General features: G+C 42.8%; 1 protein-coding gene across 2 annotated transcripts in view; it reads right to left on the bottom strand.

Moving 5' to 3' along the window:
* Positions 1-1,464: 1,464 nt before the first annotated feature.
* The window catches only part of Cry1 (cryptochrome circadian regulator 1), a 60,250-nt gene continuing 44,311 nt past the window's right edge, over positions 1,465-17,403 (bottom strand). The window contains exons 5-13 of one of the 2 annotated variants that reach the window (XM_051139721.1): positions 17,309-17,397; positions 15,915-16,055; positions 15,522-15,833; positions 12,984-13,135; positions 12,284-12,486; positions 12,087-12,182; positions 3,140-3,211; positions 2,959-3,066; positions 1,465-2,133 (exon numbers count right to left, since the gene is read on the bottom strand). In XM_051139721.1, the coding sequence (XP_050995678.1) occupies positions 2,963-3,066; positions 3,140-3,211; positions 12,087-12,182; positions 12,284-12,486; positions 12,984-13,135; positions 15,522-15,833; positions 15,915-16,055; positions 17,309-17,397 (1,169 nt within the window). In that variant the 3' untranslated portion in view covers positions 1,465-2,133; positions 2,959-2,962. The other variant, XM_051139720.1, reaches the window with a different exon arrangement.

Raw genomic sequence — 17,403 nt, 5'->3', positions numbered from 1 at the left:
TAGCGATGAGGCCACTTGCACTCTTGGGTGTGCCTTTTCCTTTCTTAATAATCTGTTTACTGATATTTCACTCAACTTAAAAGACATGACTTTCTCTCTCTCCCCTCCTGGTGCTGCCAGGGTTTTCACATAACCTGTACTATGTTTTCTCTTAAACTCTAATAAAATTGTTCTTTAGCTAATTCAGGAAGCCAAATAAATAAAACTATTATTATTTTTTTAATTATGTTTTTAGTTTTATTTATTTATTTATTTATTTTTGCGACAGGGTTTGGTTCTCTGTGTAGCTTTGGCTGTCCTGGAACTCGTATGTATACTCTGCTGGCCTCGAACTCACAGAGATCCACCTGCCTCTGCTGGGATTAAAGGTGTATGCCACCATACCTGGTTTAAACAAATGAAATTTAATACTTCAACCTCTGGTAGGACTTTGATGACTTAACTCTGCTTTATTACGGGAGAATACTGCATTCAAGGATGGTGCTGAACTGGAACTCTGATCCATACCTCGCTTTCCCTTTTGTGATTCCGTCTGGTCACAGTGTAGACCAACCTGGGGCAGCTTTCTCTGGAAGAAAACAGATCACCCAACAACACCCAGTTGCCCACATGGCAGCAGTGTTTCTATACCAAGATGCTCATTTACTTATATTGAAAATGAATCTGCTCCCACAGGTGGCGATGACTCTCAGGCCTATGACTTGCAGTTCTGCACAATACAATCAGGTCCACAGGAGGATTTGGTGAAAAACAGCTGGAATGCTACTGTTTTTTTAACAGCGGTGGGAAGGAGGGTGGGGCCTGGTCTTCTTGACTTTCTTATTGTTCGAATCTACTGAGCATTGTTAATTTGTCATAAGGCACCCACGGCCTTACACATCCTAGGCAAATGCTCCACTGCTGATACCCTATTCCCGCTCCACTATGCTGAATGCTTATTACTACCGAAGGTAGGAAAATGAGAAGCCAGTGCCTAACACTGCCTGTAGTGCCAAAGTGCCTGATGGAAGAGAGCAAGGAGAGCGGCAGTGGTAAGAAGAGCAGGGAGCCCACAAGGCCCAGAGAGCATGCAGCTCGCAGCCAACATTTACTGGGCTCAGCAGCGGTATGTCCTGCAGTACTTATGAGCACTTTACAGGAAACTGGACTACAAAGCAGATACTACTCTTATTCCCATTTCAGAGGAAAACTGAAGACAGAAAGGAAAGGTTTTGTTCAGGATTCCAAAGCTAATAACTGGAAGAGACCGGCTTTGCATTTCAGAACCCACACTCTTAGCTGCTGCCTTACAGAGCCTGACGTATACCAGCAACACATCTCATTATGTGAAAACAAACCAACCACGTTTGAAATCTTTCTTCTAGATAATCCTGAAAAATACCACTTTGCTAGATTGATAGTACCTATTCTCTCATTCAAAAGAGCGACATGTGGTTTCTATTATTTGTAGTCTATTCTCTGTAATTACACCTTACACAACAGTTCTCTTACCAAGGACAAACACTATGTAGAAATAAACACCAAGTACACAAGGCTCCATATTTGCATATACTTTAATAACAAGTCACTTGAGCTGTAAATTCAGCACAATCCACAGTGTGAGTCCAGCAGCTGTACATGAGGCTTAACACAGACTGTTCACGCTGACAGAGGCATACACATTTTGATTACACGTATTTTCTAGAGCATTATCAAAGGCTGCAAAATTAGGTCAAACGATGATGTCAAGAAAATGTGTCCTAAAATGTTAACAAAATCTTTTAAGAAAGTCTAAAAACTTCTCATTTTCCTGCAATGACTCTCAAAGCTTTTGAGTTTTATATCAGAATATCTGTTAACTTTAACTTTTACCATACATGAAAAATTATCAAAAATATACCGATGAGTCTATACTAACTGTGACTGTATTTACATTAAGCAAATCTTTTACCAAGTTCTTTATATACAAATCACCACTTGTCCTAAGTGACATTCGTTAAAAAGTTAAAAAACACAGAAATGTTATCAGAAGTAATAGGTTCGAAATGTAACTCTTTTCCATGAATGAATGAATGACATTTTTAAATAATTGAAATGAAAAGTACTGACTTTCCCACCAATCACAGCTGCGGCAGCACTCCTCCTGCATACTTTCTGTGATTTAAAGAGGGAAAAGACAAGTAAAACTTCACTGCAAAGAGGTAAGCAATAAAAACCTGCTGAGCATTTACTGACTTTAAGTTCAAGAAATGGATAATTAGGTTGTCACAAAACTAAGTGGTAATATAAACAGTTTAGGATAACCAAACATGAAAAACCTTTAAAAACTGGCAAAAAGCAGGATGTAAATACTTTTCTTTTTTTTTGTTTTTTTGTAAATACTTTTCTTATTAAGTCACAAAACAGTATCACAAATTGAATTGAACTTGATATAGGCATTAGCTTTACTTCTTCCAAAAAAGGCCCAGCTTTGCTTAAAAATTAATGATTTAGGTTTTATAAGCAGCACAACAGACAGTGAAAGAAAGCATCAGCAGAGCACAGTGTGTTTGAGAACCCCAGCGCTTGTGAGGATGATGCAGAAGGATCGCTGCAAGCATGAGGCTAGCCTGTGTGTGAGTTCAAGGGTAGCCTGCACCTCACAGGGAGACCTGGTCTCAAACCTTAACTATAAATATTTACAGTGAAGTTTTGGGGAAGGCTTGAGAGGAATCATGATAAAGTTATTAAAACAAGGAGGCTCCTAGTTTGGGACTTGTAATTCTATCTTATGAGATCCGTGTCTTCTTCAGAACCACAAGCTTTTTAAGTTGACACAGTGGGCTCAGGAGCATGGCTCCAAGTGCGGGGCTTCTCTCCTGGCCACTCATTAGCTGCATTTGTAACAACTGCTCATGTGCTGGACGACAGATCAGTCCTCACTTGGAAATCAATTATATACTCTATGAAAGCAGGGAAGAAGAAAACCCAAGTATTTACCGTGTCAGTTACTGCTCTGTCGCTGGACTTTGGGACCGATACTCTGTGTATCCTCCTCCTGACTAGGGCGCTTCCCACTGCCGAGGCCGGGGCCCACAGAGCTTCTCCCTGCATGTTTACAGAGGCGCATGTGAGCTGGGCTAGGAGGAGAGCACAGCACACCTGTGTGCATCACCCTTACCTTGCTTTAGCAGGTGAGTTTGCTGACTGTCTCCGTGAGCATAATGTAAAATACCACTTCCTTGAGAGCAACCTGCATTGAAAACAAAAGAAAATGACTTAAGAATGTATCAGGACTGTAAAGCCAATTTTTAGTGTTTTTATTTAAGTTTACTTATATATCTTCCTCAATCGTAACTCAGCCAACATGAGTTCCAGGACAGCCAGGGCTACACACAGAGAGAAACCCATTAAAAAAAACCAAAACCAACCAAACAAACAAAAACCAAAATCACAATCTTAAATCCAGAAAACCTAAATTCACATTGACTGTTGACAGTTCAAGGCAAAGCCACTGGTTGTCTTTTATTCTTATTTTGAGTGCAGTGTTTTCATGTATTTTTATGTGTATGCACGTGTCATGTATGTGCTCATGTATGAAGGCCAGAGGCTGATGTAAGGTGTCTTTCTCTATTCTCTCCAACTTAGTTTTTCAGACAGGGTCTCTAGAATGCATGGCCAGTGAGCTCCAGGCCCCGTTTCTTGCCAGTGCCAGGGTTAAAGATGTGCATTGCCACAACTAGGTTTACATGTCTGAGTCATTGTACCACAGGCACTTTGCGAAGTGAGCCATCTCCTATTATTTTTTTTAAGGTTTAGTTTAGTTTTGGTTATGTAAGTATGTGCATGTGAGTGCAGAGGCGTCAGAAGTCCCTGGAGCTGGAGTTACAGGCACTCGTGGGCACCTGAGGTGAGGCTGGGAAGTGACCACGGGCGCAGCACATCCTCCTAACGGCTGAGCTGGCCCTTCAGCCTTTCTTTTCTAGCATACCCTTCCTTACCAGATACAACTGGAAATGTGAACACAAGGGAAAACAGCAGTGAGAAAGATCCGCTTCCTTCTTCCTGCCCTTCAGTCCCCATTCTTGTCAGAGCCCCTTAAGAACACACTTCAGTGGATAAGGAGAAAGGGTCTGCTAGCAGAGAGTGAAACAACTCAGAACGCAAGGACAAGACACTGACGTGCAACAGTTACTTACACAATCCTATCAACCCTTTCAACAAGAAAAATGTGTCATAAGGAAACTGACTTCCTACCACAGAAAAGCTTTCCAGAAACACTTTTTTAGTCAGTGTGCCCAGATTATGAAAAGCATATGCAAGCCAGGTGTGGTATATATTTGTAATCCCAGAAATGGGAGACCAAAGCATGAGGTCTAAGTTCAAGGGCATCCCTGACAAACACACAGTGAAACTATCTCAAAACAAACAAACAAACAAATGAACTAACTTAAACCATAGAGAAGGAGGGACAAAGAGCAGATAACCGCATGCTCCATGGGATAGGTCACTCCAAGACTATACTTATTTTTGCTGGGTATAATGCTATATACTTGCAATCCCAACACTGAAGGTCAAGGCAAAAAGATTGCCACAAGTTTGAGGCCAGCCTAGTCTACATAGCAGGGTCCAAGTCAGGTATAACTATATAGCAAAACTCTTTTTAGTAAATGAATAAATAAATACGTGTTTTTCCCCTTTTATTGACAATAGATTCTTGCTGAGTGGTGGATGCACATGCTTTTAATCCCAGCACTTGGGAGGCAGAGGCAAGAGGTTCTCTTTGAGTTCAATTCCAGCCTAATCTACAAAGCAAGTTCCAGGACAGCCAGGGCTACAGAGAAACTCTGTCTTGAAAATTAAAACAAACAAACAAAACCCCGACTTTTCTCATGCAATATATCCTGATTACTTTCCCTTCTCTCTACTCTTCCAGTTCCTCCCCCTCTGCCCTCCCCTCCAGACCCCCCCCCCTTCTGTCTCTCATTAGAGAAGAACGGGTTCCAGGAGGTAACAACCAAAGACGACAAAGTAAAATATAGCAAGATAAGGCTGAACAAGAAAACAGAACAGAAGGAAAAGATCCCCCAGAGCAGGCCTAAGAACCAGACTCACTCATCCACACTCAGGAGTCCCATAAAAGTCCTAAGCGGAAAGATGTAATATATATGCAGAGGACCTGGTGCAGACCCAGGTAGGCATGCGCATGCTGCTTCAAGACTACTTCTTTCTTTTTTTTTTTTAATTTTAATTTAATTTTTAAAATGTATTCACTTTACACCTCAACTGTAGCCCCTCCCTCATCTCCTCCCTGCCCCACCCTCTCTCCTTCTTCCCTCCCTATGCCCCACCCCTAGTCCTCAGAGAGGGGGAAACCCTTCTCCCCTACCAACTGACCCCAGCCTATCAGGTCCCATCAGGACTGCCTGCATCCTCATCATCTGTGGCCTGGTAAGGTACCCTGGCAGTTAAGGGATCAACATGCAGGCAACAGAGTCCATGGCAGGGACAGCCCCTGCTCCTCTTATTAGGGGACCCCTATGGGAGGCTGAGCTGCCTATTGGCTGCATCTGAGCAGGGGGCCTAGGTCTTCTCCATGCATGGCTTTGTTTGGTGCATCAGTCTCGGCTGGGCCCCCTGGACCCAGATTTGTTGCCTCTGTGGGTCTTCTTGTGGTGCTCCTGTCCCCTCTGGGTCCTTCTATCATCTCATTCTTCAATAAGACTCCCTGCGCTCTGCCCAAAGTTTGACTGTGAGACTCGGCTTCTGCTTCAATCCCCTGCTGGGTGGAGTCTTTCAGAGGACGTCTACGGTAGGCTCCAGTCCTGTACCCTCTCTTCATCTGCTTCCAGCATTTATTGTTTGCCTTTCTGAATGAGAATTTAGCATCCTCCTTAGGGTCCTCCTTGTTACTTAGCTTCATTAGGTCTGTCCATTGAAGTGTGGTTATCCTGTATTATATGGCTAATACCAGCTTATAAGTGAGTATATACCATGTGTGTCCTTCTGGCTCTGGGTTACTTCACTCAGGATGATCTTTTTCAACTCCATCCATTTGTCTGCAAATTTTATGATGTCCTTGTTTTTGATAGCTGAAAGTATTCCATTATGTAGATGAACCACAGTTTCTTTATCCATTTTTCAGTTGGGAAACATCTAGGTTGTTTCCAGTTTCTGGCTATTACAAATAACACCACTGCGAACATAGCTGAACAAATGTCTTTGTATGACGGAGCATCTTTTAGGTATATTCCCAGGAGTGGTATAGTTGGGTGTTGAGGTGTAGCTGTACTCAATTTTCAGAGAAAGCACAAGATTGATTTCCAAAGTGGTTGTACAAGTTTGCACTCCCACCAGCAATGGAGGAGTGTTCCCCTTTCTCCACATCCTCGCCAGCATGTGCTGTCACTTGAGTTTTTTATCTTAGCCATTCTGATGGGTGTAAGATGGAATCTCAGAGTTGTTTTGATTTGCATTTCCTTGATGGCTAAGGATGTTGAGCATTTCAAGTGTTTCTCAGCCATTCAATATTCCTTTGTTGGGCATTCTCTGTAGAGATCGGTACCCCCATTTTTTAATTGGGTTATTTGGTTTGTGGTGTTTAGCTTCTTGAGTCCTTTATATATTTTTGATATTAGCCCTTTGTCGGATGCACAGTTGGTGACGATCTCTTCCTAGTCTGTAGGCTGTCATCTTGTTCTGTTGACAGTGTCCTTTGCCTTACCAAAGCTTTTCAGTTTCATGAGGTCCCACTTATTAATTGTTGATCTTATAGCCTGAGCTATTGGTGTTCTGTTCCAGGAAGGTGTCTCCTGTACCAATGAATTCAAGGCTCTTCCCCACTTTTTCTTCTAACAGACTTAGTGTCTCTGGTTTTATGTTGAGGTCTTTGATCCATGTGGACTTGAGTTTGTGCTGTGGGATAAAGGCTGATAAACACCTTCAGCAAAGTGGCTGAATACAAAATAAACTAAAAGAAAAAAAGTCAGCAGCCCTCCTTTACACAAAGGTCAAAAGGGCTGAGAAAGAAATTAGGGAAACAACATCCTTCACAATTGCCACAAAAAAACCAAAGTATCTTGGTTTAACTCTAACCAAGAAAGTGAAAGACTTGTACAAAGAAGAAGAAAGAAAACCAAAAAACCTTCAAGTCTTTGAAGAAAGAAACTGAAGAAGATATCAGAAGATGGAAAGATCTCTCACGCTCATGGATCAGTAGGATTAACATAGTAGAAATGTCCATCTTACCAAACGCAATCTACAGATTCAATGCAATTCCCATCAAAATACCAACACTTTTTTTTTTCTTTACAGAACTTGAAAGAATAATTCTCAACTTCATTTGGAAAAACACCCTGACACTAGCTAAGACAATCCTGTACAGTAAAAGCTCTTCTGGCGGTCTCTCCATCCCTGATCTCAAGCTGTGCTATACAGCAATAGTAATAAAAACTGCAAGCTACTGGCACAGAGACAGACAGGTGGATCAATAGAATTGAACCAAAGACCCAGAAATAAATCCACACACCTACAGACAATTGATTTTTGACAAAGAAGCCAAAATCATACAATGGAAAAATGATAGCATCTTCAACAAATGGTGCTGATCTAACTGGATGTCTACATGTAGAAAAACGCAAAAAGACTACTTATTTCTAATGAATGTTCATCAAGTTTTCTGTTTGTTTTGATAACAAATTCCATTTTTCAGGCACTGAGACTTTGGAAACTCGTTATCTTGGATAACCATCCCTGGGAAGATATATCTTTACACTACAATAAAGAAGCAAGCCAGGCCCTGGTGGTGCACACCTTTAACCCCAGCACTCAGGAGGCAGGGGCAGGCAAATCTCTGAGTGACAGGCCAGCCTGGTCTACAGAGCAAGTTCTAGGACAGCCAGAGCTACACAGGGAAACTCTGTCTCAAAAAACCAAAACAACCAAAAGAGAGATGGAAGGGAGGAGAGAAGGGAAAAGAAGCACTCTCACTGACACTTTAATTTGCATGTAAACATTTTTTGATCCTGTCATTTGTAGAGTGGCCATTTTCAAATTATACCTAAAGCATTCAGCATATGAACTTGTAACAGGAATAAGGATGACCGCACTTGGGACTTGCTGCATGCAATATGCACAACAGTATCTACGCCCTCCTGAAGCTATGTCAATGTTTTTAATGCCACGGAGATGTACACTTTAAGATAGACACATGGTATCTATGTATCATGTTCTATGTATCATATTGCAACAAAAGGTCAGAAGATACATTTCTTTTTGAGACAGTGTCTCATCATGTAGTTTAGACTGGCTCTGACCTCGAGAGCCATCCCAAGTACTCATGTCCATCAGTGGCCCTGCTAGCAATACATCGCCACTACTGTACTTACTTATACCTTTCCATGTAACTTTATCTGTGGTTTACACAGCCGCTGACAACACTAGGAATATAAGCATTATTAAGACATAGGCTCTACACCACAGGGCTCAGGGTCCACGAGTACCATGTAGAATATAGACTATAATTACAGGCTGTTACTAGGATAGGGTGCTGATTCTGAGGGGGAAAGATCAGCTTTCAGTAAGAGTCACAGGAAGGTCCCTGGACAAGTGACAAAATAACCTTGGTTTCAATTCCTCAAGCTCATCAGTTCTATTCCTAAGTGAAGGACCTCAAAAACAAAGTGCAGAGTAAAAACTGGACACACACACACACACACACACACACACACACACACACACACACACAGAGACACAGACACACACAGAGACAGAGCCCCTTCTCACACAGAGACAGAGACACGCAGACAGACAACAGATATACACACACATACACATCACACAGAGAAAGAGCGCGATACAGACAGAGCCACACACAGAGACAGACAGACACAGACAGACAGACAGACAGACAGACATACACACACACACACACACTTCCTAATGCATGTCTTTGGGATCTTTACTACAGTTATACTAAAAAATGCTGACAGCATGTAAGATATAAAAAAATGAAAATAACAGTGTTTTATTATACTTTGTATGTGTGAGGGGGGATGGGAAGGGGGAAAAGGAATGGGGAGGGAAAAAGGGAAGGAGAGGAGGGGACCTGTGAGAGTTCTGTCCTATCATGTGGGTCCTAAGGATTAAACTCGGGCCAGGCTAGGCAGCCAACTTAACCACCCAAAGTTAACTTTTTAAGAAAGTATTTCCTACCCACTGTGGTGATGTATGCCTGGAATCTCAGCACTCAGAAGGCTGAAACATCTGCTGTGGATGTCACGTGACCAGCTGCCTTAAGTTTCTGCCACCACCACTTCTTTGCCATGGCAGATTCTATCCTTGATTGTGAGTTAAATAATCCTTCTCCCTTACACTGCTTTTGTGAAGATGTTTTATCATAGTAAAGTGAGTGTTTGGCTTCAGACATCCTTTGGTCTCTACCTGCTGCAGGGTGTGCCTAGTACACCCTGCCCCCTCCCCCGAAGTCTCCAGGCCAGGGACAGAGACCCTGCCGCCCCTCACTACATAATGCAGATATTTGGTTCCCACTCTCTTTGCCTCCTTCTTTCTGTTTCTCTTCCCTCTCCCCCCTCTCTCTTTGCACCACTCTTTTCTTCTCTCTCTTTTCTCTTATCTCCTCAATAATGACACCCCAATGCCAGCAGCAAACAGTCATAGATAAATACGCTGCCCCTTATTCATTTATTATCAACAATGGCTGAGAATGTGGTATAAGCTTACAGTTTTTGTTTCTACATTAATAAAATTCATTTTGAGGTGTGTGTGTGGGTGTGTGGGTGTGTGCGTGTGTGTGGGTGTGCGCCTGTGTGGCAGTCAGAGGACAACTTTCAGGAAGCTTCACCTTTAACCAACGAATGGGTCCCAGGGAGTGAACTCAGTTCATTAGGTATCCAGGAAAGGAGAGCTACTGCTTTTTAAACAAATCCATGGTGATTATAATTTTTTTGAGATCTCATTTGCAAAACAAAGCACCAAACCTGCCATCTATTTATCATGTCCATAATCACAGCCCTACAGGCTGATGGAAAATGAATTTGAGGCCACAGCCTAAGACAAAGTACCAGACTCTGTCTCAAATGAAAAAACAGGCGGTGGGGCAGGGGTGTAGCTAAATTGGAGTTCTTGCCTAGCTCACAGGCAGCCCTAGGTGTAATCCTCAGCATCTCCAAAGAACTAGGTACACGGCTGGGCCTGAGATCCCAGCTTCGGCAGGGAGAGGCACAAGACTACGTAAAGCAGCCCTCTACACTTCAGACTGGGAGCACTCTATGGGTTTAGAGTCTGTATGCCTTTTAAATGCCTCAGAGAACCAGACCCCCAAAAGTAGTGTAGGCAAACATTTACACGACTATAGTGATTTCATGATGAATTCTTCTGTAACATGAAATAGATTGTATTTTACAAATGTATGAAGCAAAAGTGGCTCGGTTTGACTTGCTCTCATGATCAGCCTTTACGGTAACTCCAGATGAAGGACTGAGCTCTGAGGGGACTAAGGAGCAGTATGCACTGTCACTGTGCACCAGCCAGGTACCTGGTGCCAACTAGCGCCCATCCCTCTGCTTCCAGCTTGTCATTAGAGCACTCCACAGAGCCTCTGCCTCTTACACTAGGGTGTGGGCTGATGAGGCAGGCTGTGAACTGAATCTGAAAGAACTTTCAAAATGACATACTAAGATTTACTTCAAAATATAGGAGATCAGCAAAGGAACATTCCTGAAGTCAACTGTCATCCCTGGCAACTCTTTGGGTGAGTCATGTCCCAGCAATGAAATACAGCACCTTATAAGGCATACACACCACACCACATCTACATAGCAGGCCCCCAGAGGCAGGAGAGAGGCAGAGCTGGACTGCAATCTTATGCAAGCACTAGCTGTGAGATCCTGAATGAGCCAACTAGCTTTCCTAAGATGACTTTCTCAAGTACCACGTGAGGACCCCACTACTAAACCTCCCCAGAATGTCACGATGTAGCCACCCCACCCTCCATTTCAGGGTACAAGACTGGCAGTATAAATATGTTTTTCTTCCCCACAAGACTAGTATGCATGCACCTTTCATAGAGACACAAAATATTTACTTTTAAAGGGATTTTATTCTCAGATTGGGAATATAGCTCAGGGTGTAGAACAGTTTCTCCTAACATAAAAATTCTGGCTTTAATTCTCAGTACCACCACAAAAAATGCTTTATTTCTAATCCTAGCTTAGAACATGTACCTTTAAAAAAATGATGTATTGAATCTAGCTACTCAGCCTTATGTGAGTTTTGGTTGTAACCTTAGAAACTAATGTAATGACCTGAATTTCCAATATACACTGGCTTTTAAATACTACAGATATGTATGCATGTGTGCAGACAGCTAGAGAGGCCAGAAGAGCGTGCCACACTCCTGAAGCTGGAGTTACAGGCAGTGTGAGACATCTGAGGTGTGTGCCGGGAATGTGACTCGGGTCCTCTGCAAGAGCAGCAAGTGCTCTTAACCACTGAGCCATCTCTCCAGCCTCTAGACTGACTCCTGACAGCACCGCCACACGTTAAAAACTGTTTAGCTTCACAGGCAAGACTTTGTAAGGAAAACTCATATGCAAAAGGATGATGCAAGTCTGTGCTCCATGCTTCAGCTGTGCTCACAGGACTACCGACCTTTTAAATGATCTTCTAGCTGAGGTGTCCCTAGTGAGAGTAAAAGGCAATGGACAGTCTGAAAATAGATCTGGACTTCATTTTATACCTCAGGCAGATCTTGATGGTAGTGCTGCTTAGTGGGAGACCATTTATGTCAGCTTGCTTCCCAGTACGACATGAAAACAAAAACCAAACAAAAACCAAAACAAAAACAAAAAAAACCAAAACGCTCATCATTCAGCTTACAAGAATTTTAGCTGACTCCACATCAACTCCATGTAATGATGTTTTACATCTTTAACATGTTACCAAGGGAGGGAGGGATGTATACATGGACACTTGAATGTATGTACACGGACAACTTATAGTTTTAAAGACAGCTTTTAAAAAGGTAAAGTGTGCTCTAATAGGGCCCCTCAACAGTGTACTTGGTCATTAGGCTCCTTGGTTACCGACTGTAGACACTTGTCACGTACTTCCACTGCTGCTGCAGCTTGGCGCACTTTCTCCAGGTGCGTAGCCCATGAGCCCGCCATTCCCGTTAGGATTAGAAGGGACTGAGGCAAGAAGACCTGAAGGGAGACATGTTTGCATTAAATTATGACCAAGAAAAGAGTGAGTGAGAGCTGCACAGCTGGCGGGGAGACGCAGGGCGGCGCTGGTGGCAGCTTACCTAGGCCCCGGTACCGCGACAGCTGCTGGTAGATCTGCTTCATCCTTTCAATGTTCAGGCGGCTTGCCTCTGCATGGTTCACCATGGGCTTCGGGTAGTTGACGCCTATCAAACACTTAGCTACCTTCTGGATCCCTTCTGGTGCATTCCAAGGATCGTAGATGTATTTTGCAGGGAAGCCTCTTAGGACAGGCAAATAACGCCTTTTGGGAGAAGAAAAAGTTGGTTTTTTTTTTTAAAATGAACTGTTCTATAAGCACATTATAACAAAATATGAACCATGAGTGACAAAAAGCAAACCAGTATCATTTCATGATTTGTTTATTCTTCTCATCTCTACTGTCCACTAACAATACAGAGTATCTTGAATTCAGAGATGAGTCTGCCTCCCAGGTGCTGGGATTAAAGGTATGTGCCACCATGCCCAGCAAGACGAAAGACCACTCTGAAGGGTTGCTTAAGCAAAAACAGCTCTTCTTCGGATTAGCTAATTTATTATTGTTGTTGTTATTGTTGTTTGTTTTCAAGACAGGGTTTTTCTTGTAGTCCTTGGCTGTCCTGGACTCTCTCTGTAGACCAGGTTGGCCTTGAACTCAGTGATCTGCCTGCCTCTGCCTCCCGAGTGCTGGGTAAAGGCGTGCGCCACCACGCCTGGCTGGATTAGCTATTTTAAACTGAACAAGAATCTCCCTTGCATTACCTGATGTAGTCGCCATTGGGATCTGTCCTCCTACCAAAGCCAACAGGGCAGTAGCAGTGGAAAAACTGTTGGAAAAAGGAACTACAGGACAGCCACATCCAGCTCCCAGCATTTATGCTCCAATCTGCGTCAAGCAGTAATTCTTCAAAGACCTTCGAAGTAATAGCAGCCAATTAATTTACACACGCATTTACCGAAAGCAGCATTTCTAAGGTCACTATAGATCAAAACTCAAGACAAGAAAATCTGGGTACAACTGTAAAGACTAAACATTCCAGGAATTTATGTTCTGTTCTAATAAGCAATTTCAGGGAAAGACTAGCCTGTAAATACAGCTTTCTGGATGGAACATACTTCCATAACTGTGGAGGTTGGAATGAAAAGGACCCCACAGGCATGCACACAGCTGTGTGTATGGTGTATGTGCGCGCGTGTGTGTGTGTGTGTGTGTGTGTGTACATACACATGCTTGTTCTGTAGCTGGTGGAATTGTTTGGCAAGGATTAGAAAGTGTGGCCTTGTTGGAGACAGTCACTGGCAGGGGCTTAGGGTTTGAAAAGCCCACACTACTTCCTGCGTGTGCCATCTCTCTCTCTCTCTCTCTGCACTGACTTGTGGATCAGATGTAAGCTCTTGGTCACTGCACTTGTGGGTCAGATGTAAGCTCTTGGTACTGCTCTAGTTTCACACTGCCACACTCCTGTCAAGATGGTCACAGATTAACCATAGCCTCAATTAAAGGCTTTCTTTTATAAATTTCCCTGGTCATGGTATTTTGTCCTGACAATAGACAATAACCTTGAAGTGCTTCTGTAGGGAAAGTAAAAAACTTACTCAAATCATTGGCTTTTAGAGAACTGTAAGACATAAGTACATTTTAAAAAGATAGTATCTCATTTTAAAAAAGCAAAACTATTACAACTAAACCACACCCAAAAAAAAAAAAAAAAAAAAAAAAATCTAGAATCTTGGTATGCTGCACAGACAAAGGGGGCATGCCAATATAAATGCAGTAGCATTATAGTTTAAATTTCAAATTCTTTGATCCAAAAGAAAATATAATTAAATCATGTATCAATACATTTATGCTGGTACTAGATATGAGATGAAAAAAAAAAAAAACCCTCAACAATTAAAACACAAAAACCAGGTTAGAAATAGCCCTTGAGGAGGTGAGACGGCTCGCTGGGTAAGGAAGGGTGCTTGCTGCCAAGGCTGATGATGTGAGTTCAATTCCCAGAACCTACACGGTGGAGAGAAGCAACTTTTACAAGTTGTCCTCTGACCTCCACACATGCACAAACAATTAAACATTTTAAAATAAGAATTAGTTCTTGAATTGAAGCATTTATGATGTAGCTGAACAAGTAAAGAGCGTGTGAGTCTTCTTTGCAACCACATGGTGACGTTATGAAATGCAGTGTGTTCCAATGGATGCATTAAAGGATCACTAAAATGGTAAAATGAGGTAAGATGACACAGTGTAAATCTCATTAATATGAACTGTTTCTAAGAGCTCATGGCTGAATATGACAGAAACTGCCACCTATAAATTACTTTTCTTACTCTTGAAGGTAAGCCTATGATGCGGCCCAAGCTGGCCTTGGATTCCAGATCTTCTCATGTCTAGCATGCAGTATGGGATGACAGGCTCACACTGCCACACAAGGCTAGACAGAAATAGTTCTTTTAATGGGAGGATGGTTTAACCACAGAAATGACTTTTGGCTAAGCAATTCAATTAGTTCCTGCCTGAGTTTAATGCTTTGCTCTCAGAAACTGTCTACACTGTGGGCATTATGTGCTTTATCCACTGGACAGCTAAACCACAGAACAGACAAGTGCACCCTACCCCTGCCAGCCACCCTCTTCCCCATCTCACACTTCAGCCCCATGTGGCCTTGAATTTGTGATGCGTCTTTGAAGGAGAGATAAACCTGTTTTTGTTATGATCCCAAGTGTGGGATGGGGAACGGTCTTGTGAGAACAGGTGATGTTAATCCACTAGAAGACAAACCACTTCATGCGGGAGCTTGATTGTTGCCAGCTAGATAGATCCATGAACAGACTCAGGGAGGAGATATGTAAGTGAACCAGAAACAAGAGGTGGGCCTTTGGAGACTTGGGATAGTTTTGGCTGTTCATTGCTCCACTTCGAGATGCTCCTGGAGAGAACCGCTTGAGGGAAGGCTTCGGGGCTCCGGGCTCCTGCTGAGGTTCTGGGTTCTGATTACTCCAGGTTCCAGTGAAAAGACTCCATCAGGAGAATTGTTCCTTGGAACTGATATCCTTACGGTTTTGTTATTATATTCTTTAATCCTCTTTTCCTATTGTTTTGGTTAGTTGGGTTATCAGTGACGTACTCTCGGTTATTAAGTTAGTAGTAAAATATATTTCTTAAGAAAACTGAGCCTACACTTCTTTCCCTCAGACTCCCAGGCTGCTCAGATTTCAGATGTGCGCTAGTAAAACAGACTCCTGGAAATTTTTGTGATAGCTGCCAATTCCTTCACATGCTACATCGATCAGAGCATTTACCTTCATCCCTTCTTCCCAACTGATCCACAGGTCACCACGTGTGAGGAAACATGCAACTGCATGTCGGGCTAAATGGTGGATCCAGCCCTCCTGACGAAGCTGCGTCATGATGGCATCGATCCATGGGAAGCCTGTCCGGCCTTCTGCCCATTTGGCCAGAGCCTCAGGGTTCTTATCCCAAGGGATCTGAACGCAGATGGGGTTCCCTTCCATTTTATCAAAGCGTGGGTTGTTTGTTGCTGCTGTATAAAAAAATTCACGCCACAAAAGTTGCCCATAAAGGGAAAGGGGAGGGGAACTATTTTTCTTCACCTGTGATAAAAAAACAAAAGGTATTGTCAGAAAAATGTTTTTAAAGTATTTCAAAAAGTATACTCTGACTTCAGATAATACCTTTTTGTAGAGATCGGTTAATTTGAAATAAAATAGCCGACATGATAAACAACCAAAGCGGAGATAAGGACTGAGTCCGGTTGGGCTTGCAAGCAGGGAATTTGCGTTCATTCGAGGTCTTTCAAAGTTTGCCACCCAGGCCTAGAAACAGAGACAGCTACATTAATGTCTTTAATCACATTAGAAGAACGCTCAGGGTTATGCCAGCGAGACAGCTCAGCAGTCTATAAAAGCACCTGCCACCAAGCCTGAGCACATGAGCTCAATCCCCCAGGCCCACAAAGGAGAGGCCTAGCCCTATGGTGTGTGCGCACGCACACGCAGAGTTCAAAACTGAGGATTCTGAGAAATATATTATTAACCAGCATAAATCCCTGATTTATTAATTTTAGAAAGAGACTTTAAAAGGTACGTTTTTGTTCACTGATGCCATCCATGTGCAACATGCACTCATGTGAAATAAGTGACTTTCAGATCCCAGCATCCGGTGTAAAGCACCTGCAACCTGTCTCTTTGGATACTGAGGTAAAAGTAGAATACAACAGTGCCCTTTGTCCACCAGTGCTTTTTCTAAGAGTTCAGATGCTCATGGCCAAATAATGATGAAATTCCACAAGTAACTTCAGGTTCTGAATAACTTACTATAGCACAGATCATAACTATTCTGTTTTACCATTTGTGATTGTATTAATCTCCTAATGCACCTAATTTACAAACTAAGCTTTAGTCAAAAGTGGCCTGAGAGTGCATGAGGGTGATCAGCAAAGGGAGCAGTGTAGGAGGGGGCGATGAACCGATCAATACCTGTGTGTCTTGTTAATCTGTATAATCAGTAACATTAATAAAGAAATAAACGAGACTGTATTATGGTATGGCCATAAAGGCACAGACATGGTAAGCAGAGGGCTTTCTACTCTCTGGCTTCAGGAATCACTGGTGTCTTGGGCAGAGGAGCAGCACTGTAGGCAGGCGCCTGCTCCAGCCCGGTCTGCTCAGCTGACGCGGGTGGACAGAACAGAAGCAGCAGCCCAACACGAGCGATGGGCACTAATCAGGAGGGAGGAAAACGCTTTTAAGTGATGGTTCAAGGTGATCTCAAAACCACCAGACTTGTGTTGGTTTAGCCATTTCTGCCAATCATCTTCTTTTCTCAGCAGTCCTTTCTTTTTTTTTTTTAAAGTCTACGAGTAAGCCACTCTGGATATGCCGATCTCATCTACACAAGTTAAAGTCTACGAGTAAGCCACTCTGGATATGCCGATCTCATCTACACAAGTTAAAGTCTACGAGTAAGCCACGCTGGGTATGCCAATCTCATCTACACAAGAATGAATCAATCTTATTTTTGACATGCTCGTTTAGAAGTATGAGCAGGTACATGATCCTCATCGCACCTTTCTTTCCAAATGCCTTTCCAAACGTGTGAGTGCTTCAGTTTCTCCTCCAGGCCACACTGCAGAGGACAGGCCGTCTGTATCAAAGCCTAAGG

Source organism: Acomys russatus, chromosome 31 (genome assembly GCF_903995435.1).
Source record: "Acomys russatus chromosome 31, mAcoRus1.1, whole genome shotgun sequence".
Taxonomy (NCBI): domain Eukaryota; kingdom Metazoa; phylum Chordata; class Mammalia; order Rodentia; family Muridae; genus Acomys; species Acomys russatus.
This window is presented reverse-complemented; position numbering and strand designations above follow the sequence as displayed.